Here is a 22149-nt window from a genome sequence, read left to right as displayed (position 1 = left end):
TACAGGTGGAAGTCTTTCTGGCTAAGTCTGTAAGAGCTTTGCACACCTGGATTGTACAATATTTGCACATTATTCTTTTAAAAATGATTCACGCTCTGTCGAGTTGGATGTTGATCATTGCTAGGCAGCCATTTTCAAGTATCGCTGTTGATTGTCAAGACGATTTAAGTCAAAACTGTAACTAGGCCACTCAGAAACTCCAGCCTTGTGTTTTAGGTTCTTCTCCTGCTACTCTGTTTTAAAGTCACCATTGGCTACATGGTGAAATCCYTGAGTGGTTTCCTTACTCTGGGAAGGACGCATGTATCTTTGTAGTGACTGGGTGTATTGTTAACTTCCCCTTGCTCAAAGTGATATTCAAAATCTTTCTCTCTTTTTTTTTACCAATAGGTGCCCTTCTTTGCGAGGCAATGTAAAACCTCCCTTTTCTTTGTGGATTAATCTGTGTTTAAAATGCACTGCTTGACTGAGGGACCTTACAATTTACTGTATTTGTGTGGTACATAGATGAGGTAGTTATTCAAAAATCATGTTAAAACACCATTATTGCACACAGTGTGTCCATGCAACTTGTGACTTAACTAATAAAAATGTTTTCATAATTGCACTTTCATAGTATGGAGGTAGTGTGTGTAGGCCAGTGGCACAAAATCTAAATGTAATCCATTTTAAATTCAGCCTGTAACAACAAAATGTGGAAAAAGTAAACGGGYGTAAATGCTTTCTGACACTGTAATTATTCCCCCAATACAATTATGCAGTCTAATACATCCACAGTGTGACTTCAAAGTTCTGTTTATTGTAAAATGAATTGGATTCCATTTTAAATTATGTAACATTCCAATTTATAATTCTAGTCCAAATACGGCATGATTACACTATTTGTATCCGTTTGCATCACTTAATGCGWGACTTTTATTTTGAAGGCAAATCGCAGATTCCACTATTGTGGCTAATCATTGTGGCTCCCTTTTCATAGGTACTGGGGGAGAACCTGAGATTCCATGCCCAATTATACTCAGGTGTGTAAAAAATTAAAACGTTCATATTAGCCTCTAGTAAAGTGTTATTATATGAGCCGAGGTAGACAAGATAAATAAAGCAGTTTGTATTTCACACCATACTCACCAGATTCCGAAGCGACGGTTCATCCAAAGTTGAATATCTTTCAGCAGACATTTTCAGTCTTTAGGCTACAATRACAGGTGAAAGGTAAAAAGCTCTAACTCAACGACGAACAAAARGCAGGCTTTTGTTTTGGAAACGTCCTTCAAACAAATAACTGACCTATCAATGTAATAACGTAGACCAGTAGCATAGAAATGCTGGAAACAGTTATATCCCAAAAGAAGATCCAAGTCCGAATTGATGCTCCACCTGCTCGAATCGGAGTTTCTTCAAAGCAACTTTACAAATAATTTATGAGAGTCTGATCACAATGAAAATCCCTGCCTCAAAATAACTTTTGGATTATGTCAATAAAAAAAGATTGGAGTGATTTAGAGATGGAAAACATATTTAAAAACCTCAACTCTATCTGGCTTCCTTCACTTTTCTCTCACTCCTAACATTTTTAGAATAAGCGAACCAGAGTTTGAGGAGTTTGAATACGGAATCCCACTAGATTTGATGTCTGCCCCGCCCCTGAAAGACTCATCGACCAATTGAATAACTTATTCAAAACCGCGGCCCTTCGTGGGTAGTCAAGATGTATTTATTACAATCAATAAGTAATAAACGTAATTACGTTCTGAAAAAAACTAGGGCTAGAGGACAAAAATATTTAGATAAACAGTATCATTATGTTTCCTTTATTAGATACAATGTATTTAATAAATATTATCTAATAATTTTGAAATCCAATATCTACTAGATATGGTCAATAAAGTAGGCTATAATATATTTGGCTTGGAAAATATTGTTTCGCCTAAACGTGATGGAATCGTTGGCTAGATATCATGTGAACCTCATGAACCTCTTTCGTAAACATTCAGGTGCTGAATGGCAGAAATAGATGAGTAGACTCTGCCCACCAGTGAACAATATGTGAACTACCAGCAGGCAACGCTTAACTTTTGACTTACACTGAACAAAAATATAAACACAATATGTAAAGTGTTGGTCCCATGTTTCATGAGATGAACWAAAATATCCTAGAAATGATCCATATGCACTAAAAGCTTATTTCTCAAATTTTTCACACAAATATTTACATCCCTGTTAGTGAGCATTTCTTTGCCAAAATAATCCATCCACTTGACAGGTGTGGCATATCAAGAAGCTGATTAAACAGCACAATGCCTCAGATGTCTAAAGTTGAGGGAGCGTGCAATTGGCTTGCTGACTGTGGAAATGTTCACCAGAGCTGTTGCCTGAGAATAGAATGTTCATTTATCTACCATATGCCGCCTCCGTCATTTTAGGGAATTTAGCACTACGTCCAACCGGCCTCACAACCGCAGACCATGTGTCTGGCATCGTGTGAAAGGGGGATACCTAGTCAGTTGTACAACAATGCCTTCAACTGAAATGTGTCTTCCGCATTTAACCCAACCTCTCAATCAGAGGTGCGGGGAGCTGCCTTAATCGACATCCACATCTTCGGCGCCCGGGGAACAGTGGAATGACTGCCTTGCTCAGGGGCAGAACGACAGCTTTTTGGTTACTGGCCTAACGCTCTAACCACTAGGCTACAGTGCCCATTCGTGTAGGTGGGGTTATGGTATTAGCAGGCATAAGCTACGGACAACGAACACAATTGCATTTTATCAATGTCAATTTGAATGCAGAGAGATACCGTGACGAGATCCTGAGGCCCATTGTCGTGCCATTCATCTGTCMTCACCTCATGTTTCATCGTGATGCATGGCCMCAAGGATCTGTACACAATTCCACTTCTTCCATGGCCTGCATACTCACCAGACATGTCACCCATAGAGTATGTTTGGGATGCTCTGGATCGACAGCGTTTTCCAGTTCCCACCAATTTCCAGCAACTTCGCACAGCCATTGAAGAGTGGGACAACATTCCACAGGCCACAATCAACAGCCTGATCAACACTACGCGAAGCAGATGTACTGCATGAGGCAAATGGTGGTCACACCAGATAATGACTGGTTCTGATCCATGCCCCTACCCTTTTTTTTGTTAAGATATCTGTGGCCAACAGGTGCATATCTGTATTCCCAGTCATGTGAAATCCATAGATTAGGGCCTAATGAATTTATTTAAACTGACTGATTTCCTTATGAACTCTAACTCACTCAAATCTTTGAAATAGTTGCATGTTATATTATATTTTTGTTCAGTATAATTCAGATGATGTTTAACCTATTAAATGAGGGATACAGCCAACACTGAACTGAAGAAATGAATGTCAATGGTCTGCAAACTATACTTTTACAGGTGGGGAAAATAGAGGACCATTGACCAAGTACTAATTTTGAATCTCTGCAAATCTCACTCTCTGGTCATACTGCAGTAACCAATGTGATATGTGTAGGTTTCAAAGCATTTTAGCATATTACAATTCTAGGATGGCCATGTGATGAATAAATACTTTGTATTTAGGACATTATTTTACATTAAGAGTAATCCACAAGCACCTATGCATCAATACTAGGATTTATTAAAAGTATGAAGATGACATCAAAGCATTTTTCTTTTTAYGTATAGGTGCAGTCCGAAATACAAATAATGCTTAGATAATGCATTTATTTGTCATTGATTTTCCATTATTCAGAGAACAGTACAATTACTTTGTGGCGCTTCAAAATGTCTTACATATAAACAAAATATTTTTTACATTGTTTTTTCAAGAGTATATTAAGGTGGGTTTTCAATTCTATACAATTTATATTAAAAGTTTAAAACTGAAAGGATTACAATAAGAAGCTTAAAGTTATAACAAAATATTGGAATCACAAAAATGTCAGTTCGACTGTTTATACTTTTTTTTTTTTTAAAGGTAGAGCGACTGATACATACCGACCCACACACAGGCAATATGTATAAGAGACTGGTCGTGTTCCAGGCCAACTATATTGGATTGCATCAACCACTGGTTGCGCACCACGTAATCTGCTGCGCAGTTGGGCATCAGTGTTAAACACCAATTTAAGCATGGTGAGACCTCAGAGGTGTCTTCAATGTTGTCAGCCAGGAACACCACTTTTAGAGTGACAGACCACAGCTCACACAAAAGCATTTGGTGATTGCCTGCTGCTCTTTCCATCGACAGTCTCGACCTCACTCCTCGTCCTGTTCTTTGTTTAGCTTCTTAGGCACCTAAAAATGAATGTGGTCACATAAAACATTCAAATTTACTTAAAAGATGACCCCCATAGAAGCTCTAAAGAAACAAGGATTGTTTGTTTACCTTTGATGGCCCTGCATTCCTTAGTAACTTATTCCTTCTTCCCCCATTATTTTCTCTTAGGGGTGGTCTGGTGGATAGAGGAAAAATATTGAATTTCATTTGGAAGCATTATCATTAGGGACGTGCATCTCTCCTTTCATGAACGATTCGACACCTATCTAGATGCATTGGCTCCAATATGATACAGGAACGCTACTTTTTAGTTTGAAATGATTTGGTGCAATTCGGTTTGATTAGGAGGTGGATCTGTCTGAGATTACTTCCCTAAACTGAGAGGCCCTCTGTTAGTGTGTGTAGACACCTGAGCCGAGCCAATGGGCAGCCTGAGCATCTACAATCCCACTATCAGATTAGGGGTGGGGTAAATGTATGCTTTTGGTCCGGTCCCCCCCCATTTTTTACCTGAGATCACCATCACCCACTGATTAACTTGTCATTTTAACAGATTGAAAATGCTGAGCTAGTACTATGTCAATTTATATTTCGATATTAGCATTTCATTTAGCCATTTAACAATGTAGTTTTGGATTTTACCCCCCTTTTGAAAGCGAATGGTTAAGACCGTTTTTACCGCTTTAACCAACGAATGCGAAATGATTGCTGTCCTTTATGAAATTACCATGTTCATGTAAAAATGACCAAATACACTAACTGTTTAAAGCAAAACTACCAAAATGATTTATGGTGAACCTGAACAATCTAAATAAAATCAGAATTATTTAAAACCCCAATCAGCAGTTGGATGTGAGTTGCATCCACTCTGGTAGACTACACAACTCYGGTAAAACAACTTTCTACTGTGCATTCGGTAACAATGATCCAGCAAACTACATAGGTTGTAACTAATAAAGCCTATCATTTGACATTGTGAAAGCCATTGTACAAGCATCTGAATGCTGAAGTGCCAGATATTAGAACAGGGGATAGGTCCACCTCTCGTTTGCGCGAGCAGCTGTGTCTCCTGCACATTGAGCACAGTTGTTATCTGACAGTCATATGCAAAACATGCATAAAAGTTCRATAGGCTACTGAACTGAAGGCGGCATCAATTCAGTCACAASAGATAAGAGGTATTTTTGGAATAAAACAATATGAGTAAAACACATTGGTAAACAGGCGATTTGTAACATTTGAGTCATTTTTTCCTAATGCTTAATTTGGATCGGTTTGGGCTCCCACATGTACACTCATATATTAAACATTTGAACCAGGGATCGATGTGTATTGGTTAATCGTTACATCCTTTAATTATCATCACTATATTATACTAATGAAAACTTTTAACACTAATTCTGTAACACAAAACATAATCCAGATATTAGGTATCCAAACAATTTTAAATTAAGTTTTTGTACCAAAACAAATTGTTTGTTAAATTTACATTATGGAAGGTATGTCATTGTTCTTACCCCACAGCTGCTGCAGAGTTGGATTTGTGGCCTTCACTGAAAAGTGAGTGGCCCCCATCTGCCTCTCTGCCATGCTGGAGTCTGTTCTTCACCTGGGGATCACAGTTTGAGATCTTCCCTGTAATGGGCAGCCCACTGTGGTCTCTCTGCCATTCRTTTGGGCTTCGCACCGGGGGCCTCTCTCTGTCCAGCCCACTCAAGGAGTCCACTTTAGATGCAAGCGAGTACACACACAAAATKAGTCAGTCTCTCTGAATTTGATGTACAAATTATACACAGCAGCATACCACCCTGCATCCCACTGCTGCCTTGTCTGAAGCGAAGCAGAGTTGGTCCCGATATGGGAGACCAGATGCTGCTGGAAGTGGTGTTGGAGGGCCAGTAGGAGGCACTCGTTCCTATGATCTAAAAAAATATATCCCAATAACCTATTGCAGTAATTGGGGACATAACCCTGTGTAGGGTGCAGTCTTTTGGATGGGATGTTAAACAGGTGTCCYGACTCTCTGTGGTCACTAAAGATCCCATGGCATTTATAGTAAGAGAASGGRTGTTAACCCCGGTGTCCTGGCTAAATTCCCAMTCTGGCCCTCATACCATCATAGCCGCCTTATCATCCCCAGCTTCCAATTGGCTTATTCATCTCCCCCCTTTTCCCCTGTAACTATTCCCCATGTCGTTGCTGTAAATGAGAATGTGTTTTCAATCAACCTACCTTGTAAAATAAGGGTTTAATAAAACATAGGTGGATAGATGTAACACAAGCAACATTGACTTTGTTAAAAATTATTGAGCATTGGTGAACATGGGGTTCAGTGTCTTACATTGGTGCTTGAGTCTCCTCTGCACCTCAGGGGAGTTCTGTCCACAGCTCTCTTTTGGAGGAAGAGATGGTTTCTGAAAGGACACTTTGCTGACCTTATCCACTGAGTGAACAGAGCAGGGTCGGAGGTCACACTTATCCTGTAAAAAAAAGTGTCATGCTCTACTCGATTACTAGGAAATTACTATGGAGCAACATGTTAGTGCAATAACAATACTTGAGTAATTACAATGTTAATACACAGGTATAGGAGCAAAGTTACCAGATTTTCTACCCATCAAAAGGACTTTTCTCCCTCATTTGTATTGTGACTAAGGACTTTTTTAAATTATTGGAATACACTCTTTGAATATGATCGTTAGTTCTTACAGTACAACATCTTGCACAGCAAATAACATAGGCCTACCTGGTGGTGAAAGACAACGGCCTCCGCCAAGGCCACTCCACAGAACTCACAGGGAATGACCACGTCCCCCTCTAGTGGACTGGCAGGTGAACTGTAGGAGAGCGGGGAGACTGAACGGGGCAAGGTGGGGAAGCTAGGGGTGTCAGGTGGAATGTGCAGAAGACCAACAGCACCCCTAGCAATCCTGTCATCATAGCGTGGAGATGGAGGACGCTTGCTGAAAGATGCAAAGGCTGAGGCTGGACTACAGCCAGTCTGAAAGACAAAAACAGCCATGAGGGGGAAAATGTATTTCTGCTCACCAGATAGATCAGGTGGCTAGCTACCTACCCTCAGTGTGGATCATGTGGTAATTACCTATCAAATCAGCCCTCAGATAGTCATTTTCTAACAGTTATAAACATTTACATATTGTGGCATCCCACCATAACTACCGACGTTACATAATTGTGAATTTAAAAGGTGCGGGGGTGGGATACCAAGTAGAGTTGGGTGATATTACGGTAGKATCATCTATCGACGATGATTGACARGCATCGTCGATGGTGASGACATCGTGATGTGACGAACGATGGTTTGTCCTATTTGAACTTGACTGGCAAGGGCAGCACACAAGTGACATTCTGAGTAATCTACCTAGTCCTATTTCAATAAATAGCACATGTTATATAGGCCTACAGAACAGAGGAATGTAGGCTAGACAGGGAGGCGCAAAATGTCCAGTCAGAAAATATTGTTTCTCTCTCTCGGGTGCATGGGCCTTATAGCTGAAACCGAGAATCTGTTTTAGAACAGACACAATCCATTTGAATTCAATCACTTGTCAGAATAACTTGATTTTAAAACTTCGCATACGTTTTTGCAGCCATTTCAATACAGCACTACAGGGAGAGAGAGGGCAAACTCCACTGAAATAGTTTCAATGTATGAAATCACTTTGGAGTTTTGATTTTGGGTAAATTCTCCCTTAAGAGAAGAGGATGATGCAAAGCAATTATCCAGTTCTGAAGACGGTAGACTTTGCTTCTATCCAGACCATGATATATAATAGTCGATGAGCCAAACCCCCAAACTTGTGTTCTCAGGCTCACTTGGGCCCACAATTTGTTTTATGTCCATAGAGTTGGAAAATGTGTGATAGCAGTGCAGCAACGGTAGTAGAGTACTAGACACTTGCTAAATACATTACAACGTAAAATTCCATTGGAATGCCAATTCGTTTTCACCTGATGTGAGCAGCAAACTATTATATGTAGTTCATTAACATAAGTATTCAGAACCTTCACTCAGTACCTTTGTTGAAGCACATTTGGCAGTGATTACAGCCTTGAGTCTTCTTGGGTATGACGCTACAAGCTTGGCACACCTGTATTTGGGGAGTTCCTCCCATTCTTCTCTGCAGATCATCTCAAGCTCTGTCAGGTTGGATGGGAGTGTCACTGCATAGCAATTTTCAGCTCTCTCCAGAGGATGTCYGATCGGGTTCAAGTCCAGGCTCTGGCTGGGCCACTCAAGGACATTCAGAGACTTGTCCCAAAGGCACTCCTGTGTTGTCTTGGCTGTGTGCTCAGGGTTGTTATCCTGTGGGAAGGTGAACCTTAGACCCAGTCTGAGGTCTTCAGTGCTCTGGAGCAGGTTTTCATCAAGGATCTCWRTACTTTGCTCCGTTCATCTTTGCCTTGATCCTGCCACTGAAAAACATCCCCACAGCATGATGCTACCACCACCATGCTTCACTGTAGGGATGGTATTGGCCAGGTGATGAGGGGTGCCAGGTTTCCTCCAGMYGTGACGCTTGGCATTCAGGCCAAAGAGTTTMATCTTGGTTACCTTAGACCRGAGAATCTTGTTGCTCATGGTCTGAGTGTCCTGTAGGCGCCTTTTGGCAAACTCCAAGCAGGCTGTCACATGCCTTTTACTGAGTGGCTTCCGTCGGGCCACTCTATCATAAAGGCCTGATTGGTGGAGTGCTGCAGAGATGGGAGAACCTTCCAGAAGGACAACCWTCTACACAGACTAACTCTGTCAGAGTGACCATCGGGTTCTTGGTCACTTCCTTGACCAAGGCCCTTCTCCCCCAATTGCTCAGTTTGGCCGCACTGCCAGCTCTAGGAAGAGTCTTGGTGGATCCAAACTTCTTCACATTAAGAATGGAGGCCACTGTTCTTGGGGACCTTCAATGCTGCASAAATGTTTTGGTACCCTTCCTCAGATCTGTGCCTCAACACAATCCTGTCTCGGAGCTCTACTAACAATTCCTTCGACCTCATGGCTTAGTTTTGGCTCTGACATCCACTGTCAACTGTGGGACCTTATATAGACTGGTGTGCGCCTTTCCAAATCATGTCCAGTCAATTGAATTTACTACAGGTGGACTCCAATCAAGTTGWAGAAACATCTCAAGGATGATCAATGGAAACAGGATGTGCCGGAGCTCAATTTTGAGTTTCACAGTAAAGGGTCTGTATTTGTAATTTTTAATACATTTGAAAAAATATCAAAAAACCTGTTTTCAGTTTGTTATTAAGGGGTATTGTGTATAGATTGATTAATATTTTTTAGATTTTTTATCCATATTAGAATAAGGCTGTAACGTAACAAAATGTGGAAAAAGTGAAGGGGTCTGAATACTTTCCGAATGCACGGTATAGTCCTCATAATGAAAACAACTACTTGGATAACATCGTATATCATTTTAATCAGATCACATCCATGCCTATTCACATGTACCTATTMATTTACCATGGTTGAAGATTAAATATTGCAATTATTGATCTTAGCATCTTCAGAAATCAGTGATTCAGAGAGCTTTTTGGGAACATTACCACATTTCTGTGAATAATCTTTATATATCTGGCACACATGGTTGTGTATTCTACATCACTATGATGAGAAATTAAGGCTTGTCCTTGTCCTCTTGCTCAGTTGTGCACTCTTTCTATTCTGGTTAAAGCCAGTTTGCGCTGTTCTGTGAAGGGAGTAGTACACAGCGTTGTACGAGATATTCAGTTTCTTGCCAATTTCTCACATGGAATAGCCTTCATTTCTCAGAACAAGAATAGACTGACGAGTTTCAGAAGAAAGTTATTTGTTTCCCGCCATTTTGAGCCTGTAATCGAACCCACAAATGCCGATGCTCCAGATACTCAACTAGTCTAAAGAAGGCCAGTTTCATTGCTTCTTCAATCAGCACAAATTTTCAGCTGAGCTAAAATAATTGCAAAAGGGTTTTCTAATGATCAATTAGCCTTATAAAATTATAAACTTGGATTAGCTAACACAACGTGCCATTGGAACACAGGAGTGATGGTTGCTGATAATGGGCCTCTGCATGCCTATGTAGATATTCCATWAAAAATCAGCCGTTTCCAGCTACAATAGTAATTTACAACATCTACACTGTATTTCTGTTCAATTTGATGTTATTTTAAATTAACAAAAAAAAATGTTTTTCTTTAAAAACAAGGACATTTCTGTGACCCCCAAACTTTTGAATGGTAGTGTATATWTACATAATTTCCACTTGTCAAACAAAGTTTAAAATGTATCATGGTTTGCTTTTTAAAAGCCATTTATACCAGGTCATTATGATATTTAACAGAGGTCAAAGTTCTGAAAAATGTGTCTGATAGATAGCAGTGAATCTAAGCTTTACAATGATATGACTAAAGTGTATAAGTGAGCAATAGCTTGTTGTATACTGACTGTTTGTCATAGGGTAAAATMCCTATGGRAAAAAACGTATCTGATGGCGTGATGAAAGAAAGAGTGATAGCACAAAGAGAGCTACTATTGCTGCACTGCTATCACACATTGTCCACCTCTAGAGACATAGACCTTCAAAGAAATCCCTGAGACATCGTCAGCCCGACCGACGCCCTGGCTCATGGACTATAACCTAACACACTAAGGTAAGACAGCCTGTGCATTATCAGTTGACTGTCACTTTGCTCCATTGTGCGTGAGACAGACACACACGTTCTACCAGAAAGGAATATTAGAAAAGATTTGCCTGCACTTCGCCTCTGCCAAGGCTTTCAACAACATTATCTTTCTTCCTGATTCATCCAGTTGTAGCATGTGATTTCACGCTATAGCATTACTGTGGTCTTAGCKGTTTTTATTTTTGTAGAATGTATTTTGGGGGGGCAAAGCGGATGCCTAGTCAGTTGCACAACTGAATGCATTSAACTGAAAGGTGTTATCCCCATTTAACACAACCCCTCTGAATCAAAAGGGAGAAATACCATCGTACATCACGTTTTATACGTACATAATCACGATAGGACAAAGGTTGACATCGCCCAATCCTAATACCAAGTGCAGGACACAAAATGAACGGTGACCAAGTATGAACTGTTATCAGGAGGGAAAACTAAGAAATTAGACCAGAGGGAGTGAACAAAAGAAAAACAACATCCACAGGAAGGAAATAAGGGGGAGGAGAGGGCCTGAGTTTAAAACTAACTGATGCAGCCTATAAAGGAAATGTATTCCCAGGTCTCGTCAGACTCAGTTAGCCTGAGTTAGCCTGACTTGTAGGCTAAGAGTCAAAAGATCCTTCTAACCTGGTGTAAAATGAGGTCCACTTCAGGAAACAGATCCTCACAGAACTCACAGGGCAACATGGTGTCTACATAGGAGAAAAAGAGCAGAGGAATAATGGGTACAGTAGAAAACACAAGATTTATTTAGAAACATCACAGGGTTGAATGTAAAAAGGGGTGGAAACAACAAAATGTAAAAGGCAGAGGAGGGCAACATACTGTAACAGAAAATAATTCTCACATGAAAACAAACTGGGACAATAAGTGGTATTTTGTATAGTATCTCACCTGTCTGGTCAAGGTCTGTATTGGTGCCTGTGGTGATATGTTGGTAGTTGTTCGGGGGAGAGATGGGAGAGATGAGGGAGCCGGTGTTGGACATCCTTCCAAGTTTGTGGTCCCAGACATCCGTCCACAAGGCCCCCTCTCCTCCCCCTAGATCCCCAGTGTCCCCATCACTCTGCAGGCTGAGGGCCAGCAGGTAGTCCAGGTTGGCAGAGTCCTCTCCCAGTGATTGGCCTGCAGGCCATACCAATGATGCCATGCTGTAATTGTTGTTGCCCACCACTGATGCTTCCTGTTCCAGCACTGGGGAGGTGAAACCACAAGTGAAATATGTTTTTACAAATCACACAARAAATATTCCATTTAAGCAATGTTCCACTTTAATATAGGCCAGGGAAGTTTGTCAATACCAGAATATAAATTCTAATAGATGTTTTTTAGATAATTTAAAGGGACAAGAAAAACTTGAACACGTTGTATGAGCCATTGGCTGACGTACAGTGGCTGAAGTCTGTATTCCTCAGGGCAATGTCCCCCCTTCCTCCCAGGCCCACTTGCCCCCGGGTGCTGTTGTGCACTCTGGCCTCCAGGGGCCGTGGTAGGGCCCTGCGGTCAGATGAAATGGCGTTGTTGTTCTTGTGGCCTCCTCCCTCCTTGGCCCTCAACAGGTTACGGATGGAGTAGGCTTCAAACCAGGCTCCTGGGGACTGGGGTTCTGCTGGGCTGTGACTTGCCCGGCTGTTGTTCCTCTCTTGAGGAGGCGTGAGGCTACCACACCAGGCTGGGTGGACAGCCTGCTCCCTCAACATTACATTGCACATGCAGAATGGACAGGGCTCTGTGCGCGTACCACAATAATCCTCATGCTCCTTAGACTGACTGAAAACCAGCTCCAGGTCACAGTACTGACACGGCACCATCCGCTGATTGCAGTCAGAGCTCTGGAAAAGAGAGGAGGTCAGATAATGTAATGTATAATACATGACCATCACATGTCAGGTAGATGAAGTCTCCATCCTGATACAAGTTTCACATACCTGGTGGGATTCGATATGGCTTTTCTCAACCTTTAAACCACACTTACATTTCACCTGAAATTTAAAGAAAAAGTTTGAAGCCTCCTTTGCAACAACTGTACAGCAACTTAGGGTTGTCTCCCTAGCTTTGAATATGCTAACTTATGACTAGCCTAACCACCTCCCGGCTCCCGCCCTCTCCGTGTTTAGCACTGTACCTGCATATGCTCCTGCTCCTTGTGCTGCTTAAGATCTGAACGGGGCACTGGCTCTTGGCACACCTCACACAGAGCAATGTTCCGGCAACAGTGAATCTCATGAGTAGTGAAATTAGCCTCTGGAATGTCATGCTGACTAGAGAGTGGGAGAGAAAGAAAAAATTWGACAGATTAAGAGCCCTAATGTCCATTTATCCACATTGTCCCTCAACYTCCCTGAATATTCATACTTACCAATTGGCACAGAACGTTGTGCTTTCATCTGCCATGGCTTGCATTGACATAAAAAGAGGGAAAGAAAAATAGGTTGAAATTGTCAATAGGCATTTGAAAAACTCTGGTGGCAAACAATCCCCCGAAAAAGTATGTGGCATCAAATATCGCCTTTTATAGTTAGTTTGCTACAGAATGTACAGATAACGTTACAATGACCCACGACCCACATTATCGCTAGCTAGCAATCTGCCCAAAATAAATAGTAACGTTAGYTAGCTAGAAAACGTTCCCATTTAGCTACTATCGTCATTTGGCTGACAATGACCAAGCGAACATTGAACGTAACTAGCTATTGTTTCAGTTCGATGCTGGTAGTTTCGATTTACCAGATTGTACCGGTATCTATAWATGAGAAAGTCACATAGCTACCTGTGCTGTGAGTTCAGTCCCTTGTTTGTTTACTGTACTTGGCTAACGTAACTTTAGGTATCTCTAGACGCTAGTTAAATATGGAGGGCGGCTTTAAATCCCCGTTTTGAATAGCTAAATGTCAGAGTAAACTTCCGGGGTRAAAATAACGCTCTTCTGCTGCTAACTTTGTATGATTTTGACCCTAGCTAGCTACTTTCCAAGCTTGTTTATGCAAGCCATTTTTAGGGTGCTAGCTAGCGAAGTGAGAGCGTTTCTTGAAAGTACTATTGACGYACAACTCTGATTAGCTAGTCATCGAAAGACAGTTGACCAATGAGATCACCCGAGTGGAATTTTCTCATTTGATCATTGGGACGTCCATATCCTAAATCCTTAACCCATACCTAACCTTCATTAACCCTTGTAAATGTAAACTTCAATGGGATAACTTCCGAGTTCCGACGTCCCAAGGTCCTGCCTAGCAAAGACTTTGACAAAATGAATATTGTCTTTGTGAATATGTTGTCTTCAGAAAAACATTTAAATTGACAGAATGTTGATATAAATAACCAATAGCCTAGGACATAATGGATGGGAGTGGTTGTTAAAAATAGTAGATGCGATCTTACACCAGGCAAAGTTATTATCAAGAAAGGTGTAATTTAGTTTCCCTACTCTTTTTGATCCTTTGAGCAACCAATTAAATGTTTTGTGAGGCTCTCATACACATTTAAAATACTTTCAAAACAGACACATGCAATCTCCACAAATTCCTTTTAATGTTTATCAAACTATTGTGCCATCAATACTGTAATTTCAGACACATTATTTTCTCTTTTCTAAGGCACAGTTTTGTTCACAAAATGTACTGTAAATTATCTTATTTACAGCAGAGTATTGGACTCACAGTTGTAACATTCATTTCCCACAAATTAGGCTACCTCAAAGGTCTATAACCATCTAAATATATATATATAAAAAAATCTAACCCTTTTCGAATTCTTTACTCAAAGTTACAATTAATTTTACAGCAATAAAAATAAAAGATTAAATTGAACTCCAAATCTATGGCATTGGATATATGGGAGAAAAAGGTAGACAAAATGAAGTAAATCTGTCAAATAAATCATATGAGATCAAAATAAGAAACATAAGTACGCATCTTTTCCACCCAAAATTAAGAAAACTACACCTGATATATTCCAGAAACATATGGAGTGTGTATGGTCTTATTATTCCCAACAGCTCATTACCTATAGGGACTAACTCCAGATTCAAAATTACAATGTTGAATGCAATAAAATCATTAAGTACACATACCGGCGGTATATTAGGTCACTTTATCCAGACAGATCAAACATATGAGCACATWTTAGGAAAGATGAATATCACAAACATGCTGGGGTTTTGAAAAGACACGCCAATCTCACAACTGCTTAATGTTGACTAGTAGACCATATTTCTACAAGGATGTATTTTCCAAACTGGGGGCCAAAAGAGAGATAAGCAGTGTAACATGTATTTACATTGCCTAAGATTCCATTTTGGTGATCAAAATTGCATGTGTCAAGGTGGCACAACAAACAGCCCTGCTGCTTTAGCCCTGTGTGCCAAGATTGAACATAGATAATGACTTGGGTGAATTAACATGTCACACTCAGATAAGACAAATAACAGAAAATATAACCTAAAAAAAATAATATCCTGTACATTGACCCTTGTCATGTATCGGTGCAAGCACTATTGCTATTATTGCATTTTGCATACATGAGTAAAGTAAAATTGTTTAATAAACAATAAAACAATGTTTGACTTGATACTGATATTAAAATTAAGTACCAGCATGTAGGACAAAGATATCCAAGGAATTTGACACAGTTAAAACATCAGAGGCACATTTGTGCTATTTGAGTGAAATGACAGAATGAGTAAGATCAAAATATTCACATTATACTACATTTCATTTTTGACATTTCATATACATTTTCAAATGTATCCTCTGATACTTTGATTGCTTTCTCATAAAATACCATATATTATAAATGTCTAAGTAGTCAAGTAAAGCATACAAATATGATCACTGATTGTTTATGAACTATGGAGGATTATCTATTTCACAAGTATATCAAGTGTCACAGCAAATATTTATTGATCATTCCCTGGCTTTTGCAACTTCTTTCACCCTAAGAGAAGAAAAAAAAATCTACAAATCTAAAACTGTGTCAGATACAGATCCAAAAAACTGTATTCTAGTACATTATTGACCAAAACTTCAACTGAAAACGTGAGAGTTAAAACATATTTTAAAAAGCATGTAAAACTGTTTTAGAATATAGATATACTTTAAACTGACCCAAATCTTATAGGAAAGAAACGCTGGTGTCCATTTCAACTCTTTAAACATCTTGGTCCACAGTACAGGTCAGTAGGTCCCAATTATATAACTTGTTTACCAAAATTACAAAATACACCTTTTATATACTACACTCTGGTATCTTACCTTAAAGACTAGATAGAGCTCACTCTAACAATACAAGCTCTGAAACAATGCGGACAGACAACGAGAGAGAGAGCAAGAAACTGGAACAGAACAAAAAAAACATACAGGTAATGAATGGAGGGAGAAAGAAAAAAGGCACAAAGTGAAAGAGTGGACAATTATCAAAACCCAGAGAGGTGGTAGGCACAGAGAGAGCAAGATAGAGAGAGGGAGGAGGAAAAAGAGAGGGAGGAAGGAGTTTATCTGTCCTTGGAGCCCAGCTTCTCAATGAGGTCCTGCAGGGGGGCCAGCTCACGACGATCAATGAGGTTGAACTCCTAAACATACACACAACCAAGGTAAAAGACCATACGTGACCGTGATAGAACATAAAATCAAGGTTCCTGCTATATTTACACAGGATAGTAACAATTACGCCTGTTAACTGAATAATAATTGCGCAATGCATCAATGGGAATATAATACTATTTACTACATCCATGGAAACATGAAGAACCCCTGTGATAGAATCATGACAATCATTTCTAAACACCAATAAAAGAGAATATTTGATATTTCGAATGTATTAGCAGTGTCACCTGGACAAAGAAGATGAAGTGTTTGAAGGAGGTATTGAGGTGGGCCTCCTCCTGCAGCTGCATCACAGAGTCAAAATGCTGATGGTAGATGTGGGCATAGACTCTGAACAGGCGCTTCAAAATTGTCTTGGCCACAGACATGAAGTTCTTAGGAAAGGGCACTCCTGGGGAGACAGAGCAGGGGAGTTCTATCATTGTCTCAAAGCCAAAGGTCTAGGCTAAGGTTGTGAAGGTTTAAAATTCATCTGCACAAATGTGAAATGTCAACTGACCTATCTTGGAGGGAAAGAGTGTCTCATCATCCAGCTGGTCCTGCACCCAGGTCATCAGGTAGTCTATGTACTTGGGAGCAGAGCACTTGATGGGCTTTTTGATGTTGGTGCCATCAGCCCAGTGGTATTCATACCTTGARGGARGTGAGATGGAATTTTAATAACATGCAATTCTGACTTCCTCTGTTTTTGGCACAATTCAACATCACTGTTTGTTGGACAATGTCACACTTGGCTTAATACTAGACCTGCTAAAGCAGAAGAAATTAATCATGACATCTCTGATGATTATTCTTCTGAGCCTCAACCTGAACCTACACCACCGAGGCCTAAGCGCAAAAAAGCCAGAATGGTACGCATTGAGTAGGTGCCCGCGCCACCACCAAATGAAAACAGTGAAACGGGAGAGAAGGGAGAGCACAGTTTGGATAGAACAAGCCGGTGACAATGCTCCGGGCCGATTGGGAGCACAAAATGTCATCACAGAGAGCGGGCCCTACATCTCAAGCAAAAATCAACATCAGCAACGCACTCACCAGCTTGAGTTGTTTATGTGACATGGACATGCTCCAACTGATGCCATTGCGTGAAGATGCACACCATGTAAGCACAAGATGGCAATTGACTGCTGTCATATCGACACATTAATTATAATTCCATTATTGCTTGTGTGCTGATTTTCACTATCACGCACACTTGGCGCTTATAATGATGTTGAGGCTACGGATGTTATCATTTGACCGTGCATCTTGGTGGTTGGGGTATTTTATTTATTTTGTCATAAAAATAAGCTGTTACCGCATTCCAACACATATGCTTCCTGTTTCATAGTTGTACCAAAGGCACTCCACAAATAAAATGTATTGAACAATATCGTATTTGTATCTCAAAATCACTGTAATGTTATTAACCTTAAAAATCTAAATGAAAATAATTCAAATCTAAAAGACAAAATTCAACCAGAGTGCACCCTTTGATCATGGGAAAAGGCAGCACTTGAATCATTCCCACGATGAGTGGCTAGGCCCGCTATGCTATGAAACCACACACTATTGCAGAGACTTTGATGTTACGGGCCACAATTGATATGGTGAAAACAATGTGTGGCAAGGCAGAGGCACAGAAACTCACATCAATACCTTTGTCAGATAAGACTGTAAAATAATTTATGCTCTGACTGAACGACTCAAAAACTCCCCAGCTTTTGCTCTCTAAATTGACGTTAGCTGTGAGGGCCGAGACGGCCATGCATTGATTTTTGTTCCCTATACATGTCGGGGGATGCTATTCACGAGGATATATTGTTCTGGCTCACGATTTCCAAGCATGAAACGACATAGGGGATGTTCAGTGTTCTGCGTGGCTATATTGCCGAAAAACAGATTTCATTCGGGATCAAAATGGTAGTCTTTTGCACAGATGGGGCTCCATCTATGGCAGGCAGGCCTCTGCACTCTAGTTATGAATGCATCACCCTCTGCTATATGGACACATTCATTGTATGATACACCGAGCGCAACTGGCAGCAAAAGAGCTGAGCACAAAACTCTTGAGAAATACTGCAGCAGGTAACTTGGACTGTAAACTACATCAAACCACATCCACTGTGCCCACTCCTGTTCTCAAAACGAAGTGGATATATGGGATCAGAGCATGACAATGTTCTATTTCACACCAAGGCTTGGTTGTTATCAAGGGGGACTATTGGATTTTTCACATTGAGGAAATGTTTATATAAAAGATAAAATAAAAAAAGACTTGGTTGACTTTCTGTGTAATGAAAAGAAAAGAACAGAAAACAGCATCAGTAGGTGTCCCACACCAGTGATGACTGCCCAACTCCAAGGCTTGGAAGAGCACTTTGCGTCCTACTTCCCAATCCGTTTGACCGTGATCCTGGCTCAGTTGACATGCCGGCAAGTCTGATCGAACAGCTGAATACTCTGCCGTCTCCCTCTGAGCATTAATGCCGCATTCAAAACAACTTGGAACTCAGAAAAAAATGGGTTTAGATTGAGAAAATACGTTTTGAATGGTCATCCAATTCAGAATTCCAACTCGGGTCTCTTTCTAGAGACCCGACCTAAAGATCATTCTAGAGACTCCGACCTAAAGATCACTGACGTCATGATTTGACCTCCCAGTTGTATGGAAAGCACCATAAATTCATGGTAGGCTCCCCTTGCCAGCTCATATCTGCGTGAAACTGGATTCTCGACTGCATTAAAACCAAATACAGTATCAATCCAGGTTGGATGTGACAGCAGAGATGACGTGTGCACCATCGACCACGCCCCGACATGCATCAAGCAAACCAATCTCATTAGTGGTAGTGAGATTTAGTCTAGCATGATGTCCTATCTTGCAATTGACTGTCATAGATTTTTTTCTCACATAGTTGAGGTCGCGATAATTTTCAGATATCAAAAATGGGCCGTGGGCCAAAAAAGCGTGGGAACCCCTGGTCTACAGTAACAAACGAATGAAAATTCAATTGTTGTTACTTAAGACCTTCATATACACAACCAAATGATTATTTTGTGATAGAATATATGAAATGTATTAATTACAATGTTAGAATGTTGCAGCCAGAATGACTGCTCATTAGTTTGAATGGGGGTCCCGAGAGGCCCAGGGATTCTAGTGTTAAAGAAGACTTTGGCAAGAGCCAGTTGGGGTCAAAACGTTGTCCTATTACACACTTATAGCATTAAAATCAGTTACTTTAAATTATTGACCATAAATTATTAGTACAGAGTATGCTAGAGTAAGTTTCTGGAGCTGGAAAGGAGCAGATGAGACTAGGTCAAATGCTACAGTGACCTCGATCATGGCCATTTTGGCAGGTATTTGGCACGGGTCTCTTCCCCCTGATTAGAGACCAAAAATAGAGCCGGGGAAGGAACTGAGGAAGTGCCTAAACTAGATACCACTAAACTAATGACAGTACTTAAGTGGATTCAGTTGACAGAGGAATCAGTATTCACAAAGCACATCAGAGAAGGACTGCTGATCTAGGATCAGTATCCCCTTTAATATCATAACGAATAAGTTTGCATGATTAGATCAGCACTCCTGAGATGCTTTGTGAATACGAGCCTCCTCCAGAAACTATTTGTTTTGTACTGCACTTACATTGTAAAAACATGAAGTGAAACCAACACACTCAACCAAAGTTTAAAACTAGGGACCAAAATAAAACATTTCTATGTGTATGTGGGGAGAGTCTGCGCTGGGCTGACCATAGCAGTAGCTTATGGATAAATAAACATATTAAAGTTTAACATTTTCATCAATCTTTTCAGGTAATTTCAGAGAATACTAGAATTGAAATAGAGGGCACATGTATCAAATGTCTGTCTGTATGTTACCCTGATGAAGGTTCTTTAGCCAAAACATTGGTCAAATAAATCCACAGCAAAGATAGATGAGCGTGCAGCTTCCTTTTCCATTTGAATTGTCTGTCTTACCTGGGCCCGGCAGACATCACAGAGCAGCTGGTCTCAGTGCAGAACTCAGTAATGGTGCCGTAGAGCATGTTGATCTGATTGAAGAAGTCCACAGCTGAAACGGAGAGCAGACCAAAGGCCCATATTATTTCATGTAAAAGCACAACTGAACAGGCAACTAAATTCCCAATGACAAAGTACTTGATATGAAAGAGGCAATTACCACATAGACTGAATAGTCAGACTCAAATCTCCTCTCAGGCCACATATATAGACACTGTGCTACAGCCTATAGGACCTGAAGGCTGTTATTAAGAAGATGTGTCCTTTCAATCTCCAGTGCTCTCCTCCCTCAATCACCCCTTTCACTCACTATTAACAGCAATCCACTCATTGAGATCTTCCCCCTCTGGCAGCATGACAGCCTGCCTCAGGTTCCCACTCCCCAGTGTTGCCTCTGCATGCTTCAACAACTCATACTGGTGGGAGCCCTCTGGGATGTTCTTCTTCGGCTTGAAGGTTTTAGAGGAACGACTGCCACTGGATCAAGGGATGAGGGGGAAAGAGTAATATCAACTGTGATATTCCAAGTTGTGGCTACTGTGATGAATAGATGGTAACTATGTGCTCACTACTCAAGATATGAAACCATACTGTGTGAACCTTCCTGTTTAACACTTTCCTCTGAGTAGCTGACTGTAACAAAACAGGAAGGCACACAGGCTGTCTATAAATTGCTTGCCACTGACTTGTTTATTAGTTAGCTACATGGTAAAAAAAAAAGTAAATTATCAGTTCCCCTGATATGTGACACATAGCTAGCTAGATAACAATCTTGTTGTTATTTAGCTAATGTTAGGTGGCTAAATTAGCAGAGTTTTTCTCAACCCAGCTAGGAACGTTACGTCAGTGGCTAGTCAGTCACAAGCTAGCTACCGTTACCTAAAATGATCAATAGTTTAAACAAATATTATGATAATCTGTGGTTACAGCATTTCTAGCTAGTCTTCATCTGAATCCTAAATTATGCGAATATAGCTAACAGCATAGCTGGCTAATTAGCTAACTAGCTACGARCACAACCCAACAAAGCTAACGCGTTTGCTAACTAGCAAACGTTACTTACAATAGGAAGCTCATCGTTGAAAACCCCGTGTGCAGACCAAAGAATATCGTAGATCTAAGGAAAACTGTCTTTTCCAAGGTTTCACTGCTTTTTGGTTAAAATACAGTGTTTCTAGTTTCCACTGCCCTGGTGAAAATTCTCCGAAGTTTGCAAATCTTCTCTCACTTGTCAGTGTGTTGTCGTCGTGCAAGATGTACGGAAAAGAAAGAAAAATTGTACGTAACTACGTAGATAGCGCAACATTTTCTCTCGCGAGAATCTTCCTCGGCATGTTGACGCCAGAGCAGTATACTGGCAACTGCCAAAATAATAGAAGCACTTGAGTCAATTATAGATATAAAGTGTATTGAAAGCAAATGCTTCCACACAGGTGTGGTTCCTAAGTTAATTATGCAATTAACATCCCATCAGGCTTAGGATCATGTTGCTCTGCCCCTGAACAAGGCAGTTAACCCACTGTTCCTAGGCCGTCATTGAAAATAAGAATTTGTTCTTAACTGACTTGCCTAGTTAA

The 22149-nt window shown here is 40.5% G+C and overlaps 3 protein-coding genes across 3 annotated transcripts in view; all 3 read right to left on the bottom strand.

The window, feature by feature from the left end:
* LOC111974013 (smoothelin) overlaps positions 1-1620 on the bottom strand; it is an 87200-nt gene extending 85580 nt beyond the window's left edge. Inside the window, 1 exon segment of the mRNA XM_070447043.1 lies at positions 1129-1620. Within this exon segment, the coding sequence (XP_070303144.1) occupies positions 1129-1179 (51 nt within the window). The 5' untranslated portion in view covers positions 1180-1620.
* A 2075-nt stretch (positions 1621-3695) lies between these two features.
* On the bottom strand, positions 3696-13945 carry LOC111974672 (TRAF-type zinc finger domain-containing protein 1). Its single transcript, XM_024002586.2, has 12 exons — positions 13729-13945; positions 13318-13354; positions 13084-13219; positions 12887-12940; positions 12349-12790; positions 11853-12152; positions 11586-11650; positions 7018-7272; positions 6613-6751; positions 5789-5996; positions 4380-4446; positions 3696-4288 (listed from the first exon to the last, which is right to left on the bottom strand). The coding sequence occupies exons 2-12, from the start codon at positions 13350-13352 to the stop codon at positions 4250-4252; spliced, it is 1740 nt and encodes a 579-aa protein (XP_023858354.1). The 5' UTR covers positions 13353-13354; positions 13729-13945; the 3' UTR covers positions 3696-4249.
* A 1897-nt stretch (positions 13946-15842) lies between these two features.
* On the bottom strand, positions 15843-21843 carry LOC111974229 (MOB kinase activator 1A). Its single transcript, XM_024001885.2, has 6 exons — positions 21636-21843; positions 20883-21049; positions 20531-20624; positions 17061-17194; positions 16789-16952; positions 15843-16527 (listed from the first exon to the last, which is right to left on the bottom strand). Exons 1-6 carry the CDS (start codon positions 21647-21649, stop codon positions 16450-16452), a joined length of 651 nt encoding a protein of 216 aa, XP_023857653.1. The 5' UTR covers positions 21650-21843; the 3' UTR covers positions 15843-16449.
* Positions 21844-22149: the final 306 nt, after the last annotated feature.

The sequence above is a fragment of the Salvelinus sp. IW2-2015 genome, linkage group LG15 (genome assembly GCF_002910315.2).
Source record: "Salvelinus sp. IW2-2015 linkage group LG15, ASM291031v2, whole genome shotgun sequence".
NCBI lineage: Eukaryota > Metazoa > Chordata > Actinopteri > Salmoniformes > Salmonidae > Salvelinus > Salvelinus sp. IW2-2015.
The sequence above is the reverse complement of the archived record's forward strand: the minus strand, read 5'-3'. Positions and strand labels throughout refer to the sequence as shown.

Excerpts from the sequence above, each read along its gene's own strand:
- LOC111974229 (XM_024001885.2), bottom strand. Across the intron at positions 20,625-20,882 it reads TGAGTGGATTGCTGTTAATA|CTGTGGACTTCTTCAATCAG; the intron begins GTGAGTGAAAGG and ends TCTCCGTTTCAG. Across the intron at positions 16,953-17,060 it reads ACTCTTTCCCTCCAAGATAG|GAGTGCCCTTTCCTAAGAAC; the intron begins GTCAGTTGACAT and ends CTGTCTCCCCAG.